At 40.3% G+C, this 19,712-nt stretch overlaps 1 protein-coding gene across 1 annotated transcript in view; it reads left to right on the forward strand.

The window, feature by feature from the left end:
• Positions 1–1,781: 1,781 nt before the first annotated feature.
• TRIM42 (tripartite motif containing 42) overlaps positions 1,782–19,712 on the forward strand; it is a 38,133-nt gene continuing 20,202 nt past the window's right edge. Inside the window, exons 1-3 of the mRNA XM_006846619.1 lie at positions 1,782–2,229; positions 5,100–5,800; positions 15,441–16,261. Of these exons, the coding sequence (XP_006846682.1) occupies positions 1,889–2,229; positions 5,100–5,800; positions 15,441–16,261 (1,863 nt within the window). The 5' untranslated portion in view covers positions 1,782–1,888. The remainder of the gene's footprint in view (positions 2,230–5,099; positions 5,801–15,440; positions 16,262–19,712) is intronic.

Consider the following 19,712-nt stretch of genomic DNA (forward strand, 5'->3'; position numbering starts at 1 on the left):
AACAACAACAACAACATATATAAAGATCTGGCTAACAAAATAAAGTTAAACACTACACTATTAAGTTTGAACCTCTCCCCAACAGCAGTTCAAAGAAGATTAAAAGTAAAATGATAGACACAAAAAGTTACATACTGCATAATTTCATATCCTGAAAAGGAAAATCTATAGGAACGGAAAGTAGATTAATGGTTGCCAGGTACCCAGGGCAAGAGGCAATGGGGAATGACCCCTAATGGATAGAGTTTCTTTTGGGGGCAATGGAAATGTTCTGGAATTAGATAGTGATGGTTACAGAATCTTGTGACTATACTAAAACACACTGAATAACACACATTAAAATTATAAATTTGATGGCATATAATCATATCTTTTTGAAAAAAAGAATACAAGAGCCCTTGCACAGACCAATGATGAAAATGTACCAAAGATCCAGGAATGAAACTCAAACCTCTGTACTTGGAAGATGGGGAAAGATATTGGTAAAATTTCATTTGAGATTAACATATGTAAAAAGGATGTCTCTCATATATGGTCATTGTCAGAATAAACTGTTACATCAATTTTAGCAAGCAATGTAATAGTATCTCTGGAAAAAGATGAAGGAGTCTGCTCTTGTAAAGATTTATAGTCTCGGAAACCCTACATAACACCACTGTTAGAATCAACTTGATGGCAGTGGGTTTGGGGCTTTGGTATGATAAAAGGCAAAACACAGCTCCTATCATCTAGGATTTTCACTAATAGGAATCTAGAATCAACATGTGGCTGGCATAGAGCAGTCAGTGAACAGTCTTTCCTATTCTAAAAGTAATAATCATAAGAAGAGGTAATAAATTATTCAACAAACTCCTGCAGCTAAATTTCAACTCTCACTTCTGCTTCATTTTAGAAAAATAATAAGACAGTCTTTATACCACAGCATGGCATAACCATAAAATGTCTGTTCTTTTCATCTTTGCAAACTACATAAAATAGAAATCTAAAGTCTGCCCTAAAATTTAAGGTGTGGTCTCTAGGGATTCTCAGTAATATGTGAGCAGAACAAGGAAACCTCAACCCAGCTAAAGTCTCTCACATAAAAAGTTCCAGTCTCTTGCTAAAAGAGATGCTGGGTGGGAGTGGATTGAGAGAAAGTTATCAGATTTTGAGCCTCAACCAGACTCCAGCAAGCTTCAGAAAGTCAAGAAATACTCATGAAGCTTCAGGAAAATTGACAGTGAGTATGTAGTGATTGACTAAATCAATGAATACTCAAAGACGTGCCTAATTGTTCCTTTCCCCAAATGGTGACATCCCTTAAAATGTGGCACTGGGAGTGTTTGTAAACACTGTGGTCATCAACTAGAGAGTTCTCTCTATGCAGAAAAAGTCCAAAGAGAAGCCATGTCAGTTTACTTTCCCAAGTAACCAGACCCTGGCCTTGTAGCCCATGCAGATATATCCTAAAGTCAACTTTCCCGAGTTGCAAGCAAACAAGGAGCGTTTGAAATCCAATCCAGCACATGAAAGGCAATGAATAACAGCTAAACCTTTTGGATGTCATGTCAGTCCCCTGGAGCTGGTCTTGTGAAAGCATGGAGAGTCCATCAGTCCACCTGCTACCCACCCCCATATCTCAGTCTCCTGCCCCACCTCTATAGGTAGTGAGCTGTGGTGGGGAGACAGGGATTGTGACATAAACAGATGCCCTCAGCTGACATGTGTAAAGGACAGCTCAGAAGGGATACAGCCTTTGAAAGGCCTCCTAAGAGCCAATCTGTTGCAGCCACCATACTGAAGCCTCAGCAAGGGGAGGAGGGGCCCCTCTACTGAAGAGGTGACAGCCAGATTCTGAGTGAGGAGGTGACAAAAGCCCAAAGGGGCAGGTTGCAATCATGTAGGTTCCATGGAGAGTGCTATGTGTGTTTGCTCTCCATGTTGTACATGGCAGAGATGTTGTCCTCGGTTATGTTCCTGTCTGTGTTGCAAGTTCCTCTTCACCTCTGAGCGGAACTGCACCTGTCTCCCCTGCCCATACAAGGATGAGCGGAACTGCCAATTCTGTCACTGCACCTGTTCTGAGAACCCCAACTGCCACTGGTGCTGCTGTTCTTGGGCCAATGACCCCAACTGCAAATGCTGCTGCACGGGCAGCAGCAATCTCATGTGCCACTATTACGAGAGTCGCTGCTGCCGCAACGCCACCATCACATTCAAGAAGGGCCGCCTCAAGAGCATTGGCACCTCGTAAGTACTGGGCATCTTGAATGTCCGTTCACATTGTTCAGGACATTCAGGGACCTCTGCCAGTTATGGGGCCCACAGGGCAAGCCAAGTACCTGCTGGACTCATTTTTCCAGCTGGAAAAAAATAGACTCATAATTTTGTAGCAATTGTCTCCTGGGAGTACAGTGACTCAATCACTGGACAGTGAACCATAAGGTCGGCAGTTTGAGCCCACCAGATGCTCAAGAGAAAGACGAGGCTTTTTGTTCCCACAAAGATGTGCAGTCTTGGAAATCCTATACAAGTCAGAACCAACTCAATGGCACTTACAAAATGTAACCTAATTTAGTGTCGTACTATAGGATAAGCACTGGATGGCTAACTATTAAGCCAGTGGTTCAAACCCACCAGATGCTCCTTGAAAGCCCTATACAGAGTTGCTATGAGTTGGAACAAACTCAGTATCACTTAATAACAAACAAGTAGTTTTACTGACTTTCAGACCTTAGTTCCAAATCTAAGCTCCAATAACTCCACAAATGAGGGCTATTCTCCACTGGCTCTCAACTTCCTTATCTGTCCACAACAGTAGTTAATACTGAGTGCTTAAGGAACAAGCACTCATGCATGACCCATTTTAACTCTCCCACTAGTAGATTATGAGCTGGGTTGCTAACCACAAGGTCAGCAGTTCAAATCTATCAGCTGCTTCAAGGGAGATAGATGAGGCTTTTTGTTCCCATAAAGATATAGCCTGAGAAATTGACTCATAGCAGTTCCAATTCATAGTGAATTGGATTTCTGAGGAGCAGCTGGTGGAATTGAACTGCCAACATTGTGGTTCAAACCGACCTTGTGGTCCAGTGCACTACCCGGCTGTGCCACACCAGGGCTCCATCTCTATTATAGCCATGAGGAAACTGAACTTTTGAGAAGCTATGCTTCCCCAGGATCACACAGCTGGTAAAATACAAAGGCAGGATTTGAACTTAGAGTCCATGCTTTTATCTTTCAAAGTTGTACTCTAGAATGAAATGAAAGATACCTGCCATGATGTGGTAAGTATGAGTATGCTTTGTATAAATTACTCTTCATCCACTGCATTTTTTATATTGTCACCAGACACATACAGGAAATGCAAAAAGGCAAAGCAGGAGCATCACCGTGCCCTTGAGTATGAATAGAGGTCAAGTGATAGGCACAATCATTGATTGTGCTACGCCTCATAGCCAATTCATTTCTTCTTATGTATTGCTTTTGCCCTGGTTCTAACTTCTTAAAACATACACATGATTTTTTTTTTCAGTGTTTTATGGTGAACTGAGTAAAAATTTATAGCGTGGATCATCAGTTTTACAGTCAACAAATCATACACTTCATTTCAACTCAATGACTGCAATGCAACATCAGTTACCTCACTTCCTCCCTTTGCTTCTATTTCCATTCCTCCTTTCCCAACCCTTCTAAACTTTGTCATTAGATAAATGCTGCTCTTTTGATCTTGAGCAGCGGACTGTTCTATGGTGTGTATACTTCACTAGTGTTCTTGTGTCTCCTCTCCTGCTTGACTGAAAATAGAGCCATGATAGTGAGTTCAGTTCTCGACCGGAAGGGCGACCAAGGGCCATAGTCTCAGAGTTCCTCCAGTCTCTTTCTTACCAGCAAGTCTGGTGTTTTTCATGTTTGGGAGTTTAACCCCACATTGTTTCCCTCTCTATCCAGGACCTTCTAATGTGATCTCTGTGATTCCTTTCAGAGCAGCTGGTAATGGTAGCACTTCTGGATTATTTCATTTAGATTTTGTTTAAATCTCATGAAGAGAAGATTATTGTGAGCCTTGGTTTACAGATGAGGGAACTAGGGATGAAAGTAGTTAAGAAACTCATCCTAAAAGTACAACCCTAAATCGGTACATTCTATCCATCACAGGCAATCTTTTCCTCGAGTCCAGATTCTGAATGATTACTACTGGTCTGATTAACAGAATACACAGTAACTAGGCTGACTAGTTACTGGTCTCCTGATGTCCTGGAAAAGGCCATTTACATGCTCTACTCTGTTTCCTCCTACATACAATAAGAATAACAATCTCAATACTCTCCAGGTAAAAACCAACAATAACACACCTTTAGTTGGGCAAATTTGGATTTATTGACTCATTTCAGCCAGTGAGAGGATATATCATGGGAAATTGTAAGATATCCCTATAAAAGGACATCAATACAATTAAAAGATTTGGTACATCTTAAGTGAGAAAGTAGGGGCAAGTCTGTTATTGGATATCTTAATAAATTTTACCCAGAAAGTGGAGAAAACATAGCCTAAAAAACAATTGGAAAAGCATCAGCCATGGTAAGGGAATGTGTGGTGGTTATTGTGTTTTGGACAATGTTCTTGATTTTGCCTCCATTCAAGTAAGATGATGGAGTGATCTTATTTCTGTTTTGCTCCATCACAGACCTTGTCTAATGTTGGTGTTCAGTTATATTAACATGCAACAGAAGACCATCAAAGCCCAACTGGGAGTCTAGGCTAGGTGTGCCTGTCTGGGCTTGCTTTTCTCATGCTCAAAACTCTCACGAACAACAAGAAGAGCAGTTGTACAGTCCTTACTACACATCAGGGACTGGTCTAAGTCCATACAGGTGTGAACTGGACTTTATTTTTTCAGGAAGGCAGGACTAGTTTTGAAATGAGGAAACAGGCAGAGAGAGGTTTACTAACTTACCCGAGGTCTTACCCCAAGGTCATCCAGCTAGCCAGGCACCCTGTCTACTGAGTCTTATGCACTGGACTGCTGTTTATTGACCTCAAGGTCCTTCCAGAGTCTAAGAAATGGAGGGAACGCTTGCTCCCGCCACCTGAAACCCTGTGTTTGCTTACACTTTCAGTTCCAAGGCTGCCTTGCACTTTGGGTGCAGTGATTCTCAACTTGAGGACATCACAAAGCAGGTGCCAGGAAAAAGTCAGCTGGTTAACCATCTCACCTGTCCCGTGTGCAACCGACTGCGCCTACATTCTTTTATGCTGCCCTGCAACCACTGCCTGTGTGAAAAGTGTCTGCGGCAGCTGCAAAAGACCGCCGAGGTCACTGAGAACTTCTTCATCCTGATCTGTCCAGTGTGCAACCGCTCGCACTGCATGCCCTACAGTCGCAAGATGCAGCTGCCTGAGAACTACCTGCGAGGCCGCCTCACGAAGCGCTACATGCAGGAGCATGGCTACCTCAAGTGGCGTTTCGACCGCTCCACTGGGCCCATCCTCTGCCAAGTCTGCCGCACCCGGCGCATTGCCTACAAGCGCTGCATCACCTGCCGCCTCAACCTGTGCAACGAATGCCTCAAGGCCTTCCATTCCGACGTGGCCATGCAGGACCACATCTTCGTAGACACCAGCACTGAGGACCAGGATGAGAAGATCTGCATCCACCACCCGTCCAGCCGCATTATCGAGTACTGCCGTACTGACAACGAGCTGCTCTGTCATTTCTGCAAGACTGCCTTACACAACGGCCATGACACTGTCAGCCTCATCGATGCCTGCTCCGAGAGGGCCGCTGCACTCTTCAGCGCCATCGCCAAGTTCAAAGCAGGTCCTGGACCCCTTTCTGTTCTCCCCCACCAGAATAAGGTGTAGTCCAGGAAGTGATGAGGAAACTGGCTTGGGGCAGTTTGTTCAGAGACAGATTGACCTTCACTTAGTGCTATAGTGAGACACACTGAGTTAAGGTCAAAGCTGCCTGGAGGCCCAGGTCTGGCAAATGCCAAGAGCCACTTACCCAATCTGTGCCTGGATTTTCTCATCTATAAAATGGGAAGAATAGTAGCAATGCCCTCATTGGGTTGTTGTGACTGTTAAGTTAGTTACTCCATATAATATGCAGCAGAATATCTGGCATATGATAACTGTTCAAAAATTCTATTGTCTGTTATAATCTCCATTTCTTCAGGACACATTTCCCCCAGTGAAATATCAAGGGTTTGTTCACTTAGAACCTTGAGTTCCGTGAGCCTGTCTAAGGTGTCCACAACTGGATTTTTTTATTTAAAGTATTTTCCCAATTTGCAGGGGAAAAGAATTAAATCCATATTGGGAATGATCTCAGTTTTAAGTTTTCCCTCATGATTTCCCCCCAAGGTTTCAAAACAAAACAAAAGGTATATGAACTGGTAGCAAATGTGTACTAGCAAGAAAATTTGGAAAGAGCCAGTAATGTTCTGTTGAACAGTTTGTTTTTCCTTTGCATACCTTGCTCATGGTTGTTTCATATTATTGAAAGCTGCTATTGGGTCAATTTTGACTGATAGTGGACCTGTGTAGAACTGTCCCAAAGAGTTTCCAAGACTGTGACCTTCTTGCAAGCTGATCACCAGTCTTGTGTTTTGAGACACTTCTAGGTGGGCTGGAACCTTCAACTTTTTTTTGCTAGTAACCAAGCATTTAACCTACTAGGCCATCCATGGGCTCTTTATTTCAGGGTTTCCCTGTATAGTTTAGAGTCTGGGAAGCATAATGGTTTAAAAGTTGGGCTACTAACCGGAAGGTCAGTAATTTGAATCTACCAGTGACTCCATGGGAGAAACATGAGGCTTTCTGCTCCCCAAAAGATTTTCAGCCTCAGAAACCCTGTCCAGGGTCGCAATAAGTCAGGACTGACTCTAAGGTACACCACACTACCACCACCACTACCACATGTAATTTAGTTACAGTTCCTAAAAGGAAAACTGATTCTAGATTCCATTATGAAATCAAGTAGAAACGAGTCCCCAAGACTTCCAAGCCAATTAATACTACTGCAGTACTACATTAAAATCCCCAAAAAGAAAACGAAGATTTAAAGAAATAATTGATAAAGCTAGTTAATGCCTAATTCAATCTAGTTGACCAATCAATGCCCATGTTGCTTTCACAATATTCTACTGACAAACTACTGTGTTCTAAATAGTGGCCCAAATCTAAACAAATTACATGTATACGCCCGAAAAAGCATACTGCTGTAGATTCTGCCTAATAGTAACTCTGTACAAAAGAATCTAACTGCTCCCGAGTGTTTCTGAGACTACAGATCTGTACAGGAGCAGCCAGCCTCATCTTTCTCCAATGGAGTGTCTGCTGGATTCAAACTGCCAACCCTTTTGGTTAGCAGCCCGACTCTTAACCCACTCCACCACCAGGGTTCCTTAAATGCACACATAGAGCATATTTCCTTATGACTTGGTCTACAGTCTAATGGCCAAAATACAACAGGCCAACCTGGCCTTTCCACTTCATCTAACATTTCACTCTCTACCCATAAACATATCTGAACATATGAGAGGGAGACAGCTTTCCACAGTCTCTTTGGATGCAGCTATGTCAGAGCCAGACTGTGCTTATTGTCTTATCACCTAGGACCTCTCACTAACATAAATATATCAGGATTACCTTGATTTTCTCGATTGCCACATATCTAGAAACATTGTCAACTGGCACTTATTCTGTTTAGGAAGCAACAGGGAAGGATCTGTATTTAAAAGGCAAAAACGTACACAAGGCATGTTGTGAAGCAAATGGGTAGCCCATTGGATCCTTAAGGATTTTAAGGTGGGATTTATTATATGCCAGGTCAGCGCTCTGCTGGATTCTCTAAAACTGGAGCAGGGTTAGGAGACTACTGCTGACCACAGTTTCAGTGAGACTTGAGTCTTTAACAGAAGACTGCAGTTGTATTCTCAGAGTCCAGGGTACCTACAAATCAGACAGTGAATTTCCATTCAGGTTGGGAAACAGCAGTACAAATTTCCCAAAACTCACCATTTAAGACGGAATCTGGGGCCACCTTCTTGGTATATCTTTTAGATACAGATCAAGAATTTAGCTGTTCATCGTGTGTGAAGGAAATAAAACAATAACATTCCTTTAACCAGGGTTCAGACTTGTTCTTGAGGACACAGTTTATGAATCTCCAGGTAATTGCAAAAGCAAGTTTCTAAAAACATACCTTGAGAAACTCTGACCCCTGGAGAAGATCCAGTTTGGGTTGATTGTTTGCAGCTGAAGAGCCAACCCATGCTACATACTGGAACCACCTGGGATTTCACAAGCTAGGGATGCCTAGGTCTTATGCCACAGATTAATTAGTTTGGTGCAGCTTGAACTTTTTAAAAGAGTTCCCCATGTGATCCAAATGAACAGCCAAGAATGAGAACCACTGGATTAAAGAGAGTTCAGAAGTTTAGTACCCTGTTGCTCAAAGAATGGTCCAAAAGACAGTGATATGGGCATCACCAGGGAATATGCTAGAAATGCAGAATCTCAGACCCCACTCAGAATCTCTTGCATCAGAATCTGCATTTTTAACAAGACACCAGAAGAGTCCCTGGATTAGATTCTAAACCTAGCTGCCTCACCTAGATTCCTGGGCCTCAATTCAGACCAACTAAGTGTGAATTTCAGCAGGTGAGGTCAAGAGCAGAGATTTTGTTTTAAGTTCCCCCACGTGATTCTAGGACTCACAGAATGCTGAGAACCACTAGAGCAATTAAGAACATGGTTTTTGGAGTTAGAGATATAAAACTAGGAACAGGCCCAAACCAAAAACCAAACCCACTTCTAACTGATAGTAATGCTACATGACAGACTAGAAAGCTCTTTGTTGGTTAGGATCGCTGTGAGTCAGAATCCACTCAACAGAAGTGGGTTTGTTTGGGTTTTTGATCCTTAAGTGCTTAACAAATACTAGCTTAATTTAAGTGTATTGTCTGAAAGAGATTTTGATTTAACTTTGCAAGCTGTCATATTTTTAAGTTTGAGGAGTTGCAGTTTCTCTGGCCTCCTCTCCTGGTGCTGCCTCTTGCCCCACATCTAAGAGATTTTTAACCTACCTTGCAAGACCTTGTTCTACATAAACTTAATGAATCCTTGTTGTTAGGCACCATCAAGTCAGTACTGACCCATAGCAACCTTATGCACAGCAAAACAAAACACTGCCCAATCCTGGGCCAATCTCACTACTGTTGTCATGCTTGAGTCTATCGATGCTGCCACTTGGCCAATACATCTTGTTGGGAGTCTCCTCTTTTTCTCTGACCCTCCACCTTACCAAGCTTGATATTCTTCTCCAGCGACAGGTCCCTGCTGACAATATGTCCAAAGTATGAGAGACAAAGTTTGTCCATCTTGGCCTCCAAGGAGCACTCGGCTGCACTTCTTCTAACACAGATCTGTTGCCTCTTTTGGCAGCCCATGGCACTTTGAATATTCTCCTCCAAAACCATAACTCAAAAGCATCAATTCTTCTATGGTTTTCCTTATTTACAAATCCTTAGTATAACAAAATTTGCATACTACAACAAAATTTTCTACTTATGAATCCTTATTACAACAAAATTTGCTATTCAAGAATCTTCTGTTTTCTGATAGAATGCCAGCAGGCAAGCCCTTCAGACTGGAAGGCATTCAGAATACAATGGAATAGAGCTGCTTCCTCAAAGTAGACTCTTTTTTTCCCAACTTTTATTGTGAATTGAGTGAAGGTTTACAGAGCAGATCATCAGTTTTACATTCAACAAATCATATACTTTGCTTCATTACATGGTTGCAATCCTCTCCACGTATCATTATTAATGGTGTTTACCTCATTTCATAAAGTTGACTTTAATGACATGGATAGAATAAAGCCTTTAAGACTTTCATTTACTGATGTGGCACAAATCAACATGTAAAGAATCAGCTGCAAACATCCATTAATAATCAGAACATGGGATGTACAAAATATGAATCTTGGACAATTGGAAGTTATAAAAAATGAAATGTAACACTAAAAGATTGCTATCCTAGGCATTAGAGCAATGAAATCATATAGGCTATTTTAAATTGGACAGTCCTATTGTCTATTATGCCAAGACTGACAAATTGAAGAGGAATAGCGCTGCATTCAACATTAAAAAGAACATTTCAAAATCTATCCTAAAGTGCAATGTTGTCATTATAAGAAATATCCATATGCATAAAAGGAAGTTCAGTTGATACAACTAATACTCAACTTTACATTGTTGTTGTTAAGCGCCGTCGAATCAGTTCTGACCCATAGCGACCCTGAACAGGGTTTCCAATACTGTAAATCTTTACGGGAGCAGAAAGCCTTATCTTTCTCCTGCGGAGCAGCTGGTAGTTTCGAACTGCTGACCTTTCAGGTTCACAGCCCAATTCATAACCACTACGCTACCAGAGCTTTACATACCAACCATTAATGCCAAAGCTGAAGAAATTGAAGATTTTTACCAACTTCTGCAACCTGAAATTGGTCAAACTTGCAATCGAGATGTATTGATAATTACTGATGACTGGAATGTGAAAGTTGGTAACAGAAGAAAGATGGGTAGTTGAAAAGTATGGCCTTGGTGATAGAAATGAAACCACAGATTTACATGACAGAATTTTGAAAGAAGAATGACTCTTCATTGCAAATACCTTCATTCAGTAACATAAACAGTGACTATATTTTTGTTGTTGTTAGGTGCCATCGAGTTGGTACCAACTCATAGCAACCCTATGCACAGCAGAATGAAACACTGCCCGATCCTGGGCCAACCTCACTACTGTTGCCATGCTTGAGCCCATTGATGCTGCCACTTGGCCAATTCATCATTTCAGGGGTCTTCCTCTTTTTTCTCTGACCCTCCACCTTACCAAACATGATATCCTTCTTCAGTGAATAGTCCCTCCTGAAAATATGTCCAAAGCATGAGAGACAAAGTTTGGTCATCCTGGCCTCTAAGGAGAACTCTGGCTGCACTTCTTCAAACACAGATCTGTTGGTTCTTTTGGCAGTCCATGACACTTTCAATATTCTCCTCCAACACCATAACACAAATGCATCAATTCTTATATGGTTTTCCTTATTCATTGTCCAACTTTCGCATGCATATGAGGTTATTGAAAATACCATGGCTTGGGTCAGCTGCACCTTAGTCCTCAAGCCGACATCTTTGCTCTTCAACACTTTAAAAAGGTCTTGTGCAGCAGATTTGCCTAATGCAATATGTCGTTTGATTTCTTGACTGCTGCTTCTGTGAGTGTTGATAGTTGATCCAAGAAGAATGAAGCCCTTGACAACTTCAATTTTTTTCTCCATTGATAAGACTGTTGTTTATTGGTTCAGTGGTGAGGATTTTTGTTTTCTTTACATTGAGATGCAATCCATACTGAAGGCTGTGCTCTTTGATCTTCATCAATAAATATTTTAAGTCCTCTTCACTTTCAGCAAGCAAGGTTGTATCATCTGCATATCGCAGGTTGTTAGTAAGTGACTATATACATGGACTTAAATCGACTACATCTGTGGAAAGAGACAATGGAGAAACCTGATATCATCAGTCAGAATACAGTCAGGAGCTGACTCTGGAACTGACCATCAATTGCTTATATTCCAGTTCAAGTTAAAACTGAATAAAATTAAAACGTGTCTCTGAGAGCCAAAATTCAACCTTGAGTATATTCCACCTAAATAGGGAGACCATCTCAAGAAGAGATTTGAGGCACTGAACCATAATGACTACAGAATAGATGAGTTATATACATGAAGAAAGTAAAAGGTCATTAAAAAGTTAGTAAAGAAAAAAAATACCAAAATGGATATCAGAAGAGATGCTGAAACTTTCTCTTGAACATAGAATGCTGTTTTGTTGTTAAGTGCTGTTCAGTTGATTCCAACTCATAGCGATCCTATATAAGGTTCCTGAGAAGCAGCTGGTAGGTTTGAACCTCAGCCCTTATGGTTCAAACTGACCTTGCAGTCCAGCACATTAGCACACAGTGTCACACCAACACTCCTTGAACATAGAACAACTAACACAAATGGAAGAAATGAAGTAAAAGGGAAGCTAGAGAAGAAAAAGTAAAGTTGTTGTTAAGTGCTGTCAAGTTGGTTCTGACCCATAGCAACCCTGTAGAGGGTTTCCAAGGAGCAGTTGGTGAGCTTGAACCACTGACCTTGCAGTTCAAATGGCTTTGCTGTCTGGCACATTAACCCACAGCACCACACCAGGACCTCCAAAATAAATAAAGTATTATAACAAAAATAACTAAGGCCTAGCATTAGAAAACCAAAAGATAAGAACATGGTCAGCGTTTCTCAAGCTGAAAGAACTGAAGAAAAATTCAAACCTTAAGTTGAAGTATTTACGGATTCTATGGACAAAATATTGAATTACGCAGGAAACATCCAAAGAAGATGGAAGGAATGTACAGAATCATTGTACCAAAAACATTCAACCAGTTTAGTAGGTAGCATATAGTCAAGGATTGGTAGTATTGAATGAAGAAATCCAAACTGCACTGAAGGTATTAGTAAAAAATCAAGGGTCCAGGAATTGACAGAATAGCAACTGAAATTTTTCTATAAATGACCAACTGATTAGAAGAAAACTATATTTGTTCCCATTCCAAAGAAAGGTGATCCAACAGAATGAAGAAACCACTGAATATCATTAATATCACACACAAGTAAAATTTTCTGAAGTCCAAAAACAGTTGCAAAAGTACATTAATAGAGAGTTGTTAGAAATTCAGGCTAGATTTAGAAGAGGATATGGAACAAAAAATATCATTGCTGATATCTGATGAATCTTGGCTGAAAGCAGAGAATTACAAAGAGAAAGTTACCAGCATTTTATTGATTATGCAAAGGCAGTCAATTGTGTGGGTCATAACAAATTATAGATAACTATGAAGAATGAGTATTAAAGAATGCTTAATTGTGCTCTTATGGAACTTGTACATGGACCAAGAGGCAGTCATTCAAACAAAAAATGGGTATATATTGCATGGTTTAAAAATCAGTGTTTAAAGTTGAATGTTTTCACTATGCTTATTTAATCTGTATGCTGAGCAAATAATCCAAGAAGCTGGACTATATGAAGAAGAATATGAATCAGATTAAGGCAGGCTGTGATATTCAGATGACATAAGCTTGCTTGCTGAAAGCAATGAGGATGTGAAATACTTAGTGATAAAGATCACAGAATACAGCCTTCAGTTTGGATTACACTTCATGTAAAGAATACAAAAATCCTCATTACTGAACCAATAAGCAAATTCGTGAAAGATGGAGAAAAGATTGAAATGATCAAGGATTCTATTTTGTTCAGATCCACAATTAATGTCCATGGAAACAGCAGTCAAGAAATCAAATGACATATTTCATTGGACAAATATGCTGCAAAAGACTTCTTAAAAGTGTTAAAAACTAAAGATGTCCTTTGAGGACTAAAGTGTGCCTGACCCAAGCCATGGTCTTTTTATTCATCTTATGTGTCTGTGAAAGTTGTCAATGAATAAGGAAGACTGAAGACTAATTAATGCATTTGAATGATGGTGTTGGAGAAGAATATTGAATATATATACCCTGGACTGCCAAAAGAAAAAAACAAATTAGTCTTGAAAGATGTACAGCCAGAATGTTCCTTGGACATGAGAATAACAAGACTTTGGACATGTGATCAGGAAGGATCAGGCCTTGTAGAAGGACATCATGATTGGTAAAGTTGAGGGTAAGCAATAAAGAAGAAGGTCCTCAATGAGATGGGTTGACAGCATGGCTGCAACAACAGATTCAAACATAGCAATGATTACGAGGCTGATTCAGGACCAAGCAGTGTTTAGTTCTGTTGTGCAGAATACATTAGAATCACTATGAGTTGGAACTGACTCAGTGGCATCTAATAACAACAATAACAATTGAAAGATCAAAGAAATTAATCCATTAAACGGAATTTTAGCTGTCATAAATCACAGTAGGGTTTACTTTGGGAGAGGGCAGGAACGTCTCAGCACCACTAAAGTCATACCATACTCCTTTCCTGTTCAGATCCTGCCTACAGCTCCTCCTATTATTTCTCGGCCAGTATGAGGGAGGAAGTGGGTAGAAAGAATGGGTCTTTCAGGAAATGGACCAAAGAGTGCTGTTGCTGACATTTACCCAAGAGATGTTAAAAAATAAGTCAGAATGACTTTCATTCAACAAACACATATTGAGAACATTCTATATGCTCTAGCCATAGTGGTAACCAAGGCAATCATTGTCTCTTCTCTTGTGGTCTGATGGAACTCAAGCATTTCTCTTATTCAATGAACATCACTGTTACAATGACCATCACCCATACAGGTTCTGTATCCTGTGGGATCAGGACTATGTAAATAGCAAAGTAAAATAAGACGTGATCATTCCCATCCCTGAGTGAGAGTTAGTGAGGATTATATCCCATCAATTCACTGCAGAGTTAACATTTCATGAAGAGGATCCTATCTTTAGTACGGGCCACAGAAATTTGACATGTCCTCAAATTGGTTCTGAATGACTAAAATCCTTTAAAGCCAACAAAGATGTCCAGTTCACAGACAGAGGTGTGCAGCATGATCACTGTTATAGCAGCCTCCACAGTGTAGTACCATTATGTTCATTATTGCCCTTGAGGACAGTATCCTCTTGTTTTCATAGCTGTATCCTTAATGCCTAAAAAGCATGTAGCACATGACATGTTCAGTAATTGTTGAGTGACTGAATGAATTTCAACTTATAATAACATAAGCAAGGATGCAGGATGAATTGAGTTATCTTTGAATATTATTAGGAAAACCTTTCTTGAAAGGAAGTGAAAATAAAGCAAGTGACAAAGCTCAGCTAAACAGAAGGCCCAGGTGGAGAAACAATGGCATAAAAGAGTTACCTCAATGAAGGAAGCTTTGCTGATTTCCCACTGTTGTCAAGGGCTGGCTTCCTGGTGAATGACGCATAGAAGCATTTTAAAAGCAGTCATTAGATAGTCCAGTTTTATTTTTTTCTAGCTTGTAAAATCTTAACTTTCTACAGTAAAAATAGGCTAGTCACCTTGTGACATCATCACTTTTTCTTGGGTCTAACTTGCAAACAAGTGAAAGGCATTATCAAGGGTAACCTTGAACTTCCATTCTGAGTCTCCAGGCCTCAGAGATTACTACTAAAGCATAGAATTATGCCAAGAAGGTTAGCTGGTTATACCTGATGGAATAATGGGAGAAGAGGTATACTAAAGAAGGCCAAATTCATTTAATCTATTCTAGAGTGTTTTAGTACAGGTATGGTTCCTTCTCTCCCTCTTCACTCACAACATTGGAACTTAAAGTAATTTTCTCTGGTTGGTTACTGTTTTTGATACTATTTTTTTCTCAGCTAAAAATTTTTAACTGAAGTAACTAACTTGGTTATTTTTCAGTCCGATATGAAATTGATAACGACCTAATGGAATTCAACATTTTAAAAAACAGCTTTAAAGCTGACAAGGAGGTAAAACGGAAGGAGATCAGAAATGGATTCCTCAAGCTGCGCAGCATTCTTCAGGAGAAAGAGAAGCTCATCATGGAACAGATCGAGAATCTGGAAGTATCTAGGCAGAAGGAGATTGAAAAATATGTGTACGTCACAACCATGAAAGTCAACGAAATGGATGGTCTGATTGCCTACTCTAAGGAGGCACTGAAAGAGACAGGCCAAGTGGCATTTCTGCAGTCGGCCAAGATTCTGGTGGACCAGATTGAGGATGGCATCCAGAGCACCTACAGGCCTGACCCACAGCTCCGGCAGCATTCCTTACACTGCATGCCCTTGGACTTTGCTGAGCTCTCAAGTGCCATCCATGAGCTCTTCCCCACAGGACCCAAGAAGGTATGCTCCTCAGGGGACTCCCTGCACGTCCCCTACCCCATGCACTCAGAAATGATGATTACTAGGAAGGTCACTTTCAGCACACACAGCTTAGCAAACCAGCAAATATACCAGCGGAGCTCCTCAATGTTGTCCCTCAACACCCTCCATGAGAAGAACAAGGTGGGTCTGGAGGCCTGTGGACGTGCCCAGTCTGCTGCACCTGTTAAACCTATAGACGGTCTGTACACTTACTGGAGTGCAGTCCCAGAAAGCCAGTCTGTGCAGAATAGTAACAGCATCCACAATTGGTACTCATTCAAAGATGGATCTGTGAAGACCCCAGGCCCGATTATTATCTACCAGACTCTGGTCTATCCAAGAGCAGCCAAGGTAAGAAAGGCTCTGGCCCCATTCCAGGAGGAAGGTAAGAGGGCATAGTGGGGTGGAATGCAAGTAAGAATTTGGGAAAGGTTGCAACTCTGGAGAAAATTTACTCAAAAGAGCTAAGTTCCTGAAATCTTAAGCAGTCCAAGACTGGGTTAAACAGACAACTTAGTTAACTCATAATTATAAATACATCTTAAAGCCCCAACCTCACCCAAAAGGCAACCAGAATATTCTCTTCTAAAAAGGAAGCCAACTTGGATAGTTACAGTAATTTGAAAGGACTGCTTAGAGAATAATATTTCCCAAAGGAGAGTCTGCAATACTAGAGAAAGCTCAAAAATTGGAATTATCTATCAGAAAAATTGTTGCCTTTCCTAAAGAAAATATCCAGACTCTGTATGATTTGGATATATTGCAAAGATAATCCTCAATGGTATTCTAACTCTTATCTTTTGAGATCCAGTATTTGCTGAAACCCAAGGCCACAGAGATTACTGTGACAGAAGTATGCCAGGAAGGATAGCTGGTTATACCAGAGAAAAGAAGGCAAGGGAGTTATACTAAGAGAGGCCAAATTCCATTCACTGTAGATCTGTACAACTGCCATCACACTGGCCCCTAGAGAAATGATTCTTTCTTAACCCTCTTGGCCTAACATGGACAAATGGCCTTTCCCCTAATGTGACTTTACAAATCGTAAATTGAACTATTTACAGAATACTTTATTAAAGTATAGAGAGGAAAAGAGATTAACATGAAGCTAGTGGTTGGAAGATAAGCACTGGACTGCAAGGTCAGTTTGAACTGCAAGGTTGGTGGTTCAAACTCCTTAGTCGCTCCTTGGAAACTCTGTACAGAGTCACTATGAATCAGAACTGACTCAGTGGCACTTAACAACATCAACAAGATATTCTAATGGAGTCCTGGTGTCCCACTTTAAAAAGGTCTTGTGCAGATTTGCCTAATGCAATACATTGTTTGATTTCTTAACTGCTGCTTCTGTGAGTGTTGATAGTTGATCCAAGAAGAATAAAGTCCTTGACAACTTCAATCTTTTCTCTGTTGATAAGAATGTTATTTATTGGTCCAGTGGTGAGAATTTCTGTTTTCTTTACATTGAAATGCAACCCATACCGAAGGCTGTGCTCTTTGATCTTCATCAGTAAATTTTTTAAGTCCTCTTCTCTTTCAGCAAGCAAGGTTGTATCATCTGCATATCGCAGGTTATCAATGAGTCTTCCTACAATCCTGATGCCACATTCTTCTTCATATAACCCAGCTTCTCAGATTATTTGCTCAGCATACAGGTTGAATAAGTATGGTGAAAGAATAAGCCTTGTTGCACATCGTTCTTAATTTTAAATCACTCAGTGTTCCTATGTTCTGTTCGAACAACTGCCTCTTGGTCCAGGCACAGATTCCTCATGAGCACAATTATGTGTTCAGGAATACTCATACTTCACAATGTTGTCCATAGCTTGTCATGATCTACATAATTAAAAGCCTGTGTATAGTCAATGAAGCACATTGACTATCTCTCTGATATTCTCTGTGTTCAGGCAAGATCCATTGGACATCAGCAGTGATATCCCTCATTCCACAGCCTCTTCTGAATCCAGCTTGAACCTCTGGAAGTTCTCTGTCAATGTATGCTTACAGCCATTTCTGTATTACCTTTAGTAAAACTTTACTCGCATGGGATATCAAAGAGATTGTCCGATGATTTCCACATTCCATTGGGTCACCTCTCTTTGGAATGGGCACATGTATGGATCTCTCCCAATCAGTCAGCCAGATAGTTGTCTTCCAAATTTCTTGGCAGAGATGAGTGAGTGCCTTCTATACCGCCTCACTTTCTTGAAAGATTTCAATTTTTATTCCATCAATTCCTGGTGCCTTGTTCTTTGCCAATTCCTTCGATGCCCCTTGGACTTTGTCTTTCAGTATCATTGGCTCTTGATCATATGCTACCTCTTGAAATGGTTGAACAGTAACCATTTCTTTTTGGTACAGTGACTCTGTGTATTCCTTCCATCTTCTCTTGATGCATTCTACATCATTCAATAGTTTGCTCTGAGAATCTTTCAATAACAAAAGTCGAGGCATGAATTTTTTTCTTCAGTTCCCCCAGCTTCAGAAATGCTGAAAGTGTTCTTCCTTTTTGGTTTTCTGATTCCATGTATATGGATTGACACATACATATATGCTGTTATGTGCCATAGTGTCGGTTCTGACTCATAGTGACCCTGTATAAGGTTTCCAAGGAGCAGGTGGTGGGTTTGAACTTCCAACCTTGTAATTCCCAGTCATTGCTGATTCTACAGCACCACACAAGGATATACGTAGACATATATTCCAAAATTGAGAAGAACTAACAAAGACTTCTTAACTGAACTGTGGAATTATATAATTGATGGGTTGTTGTTTTTTTCTTTCAATTTTTTGTATTTTCCAAGTGTTTTACAACTTGAGTGCTTAGTTTTATTAATGAGGAAAATGTTATTTCATTAATAAAATTTATAGATTCATTAAAAATGCTTAACATGGAGATATAGAAAAGCAATTACATATTACTTTTATAAATGTATAATAGCATTGAAATTCAATAAAAACATGAGACATCTGTTTGAAAATAGAATTATTTAAAATATAATATGACAGTCATAGTCTGCTAATTGATATTTGATAATGTATCTATTCACAGAACTTGGTATTCTATGTTTTGAGTGTGAACATATACTCTCCTTTAATTAGAAAAGTCATCTTACCTCTCTGGAATTCCATTCCCTTGTACATAAAATGCATACATGCAAAAAGATTTAGAATACATATATTTTTCAGCTTCTAGTATTCTATCCACCACTAGTCTATCAGTGTGTCTACTATGGTAGCTTGTGAGTTGCTGTGCTTCTGAAAGCTATGCCACTGGTATTTTAAATACTAGCAGGGTCACCCATGGTGGACAGGTTTCAGATGAGCTTCTAGACAAAGACAGATTAGGAATAAAGAGTGACAAACTAATTCCAAATATTTAGTCACTGAAAACCTTATGAACAGTAGAGAAGCCCTGTCAGATATAGTGCCAGAAAATGAGCCCCGCAGGCTGGAAGGCACTCAAAATAGCAACTGGGGAAAAGCTGCCTCCTCAAAGTAGAGCTGACCGTGATGACGAGAATGGAGTAAAGCCCATGGGATAAAAGCCCAGTGGACCTTCATTTGCTGATGGGGCACAACTCAAAATGAAGAGAAACAGCTGCAAACATCCACTGAAAATCAGAACATGGAATGTACGAAGTATGAATCTGGAAAAATTGGAAGTTGTCAAAATGAAATGGAATGCATAAACATCGATATCTTAGGCATTAGTGAACTGAAATGGACTGGTATTGGCCATTTTGAATCTGACAACCACATGGTTTACTATGCCAGGAATGACAAATTGAAGAGGAATGGT

The sequence above is a fragment of the Chrysochloris asiatica genome, unplaced genomic scaffold (assembly GCF_000296735.1).
Source record: "Chrysochloris asiatica unplaced genomic scaffold, ChrAsi1.0 scaffold00028, whole genome shotgun sequence".
NCBI lineage: Eukaryota > Metazoa > Chordata > Mammalia > Afrosoricida > Chrysochloridae > Chrysochloris > Chrysochloris asiatica.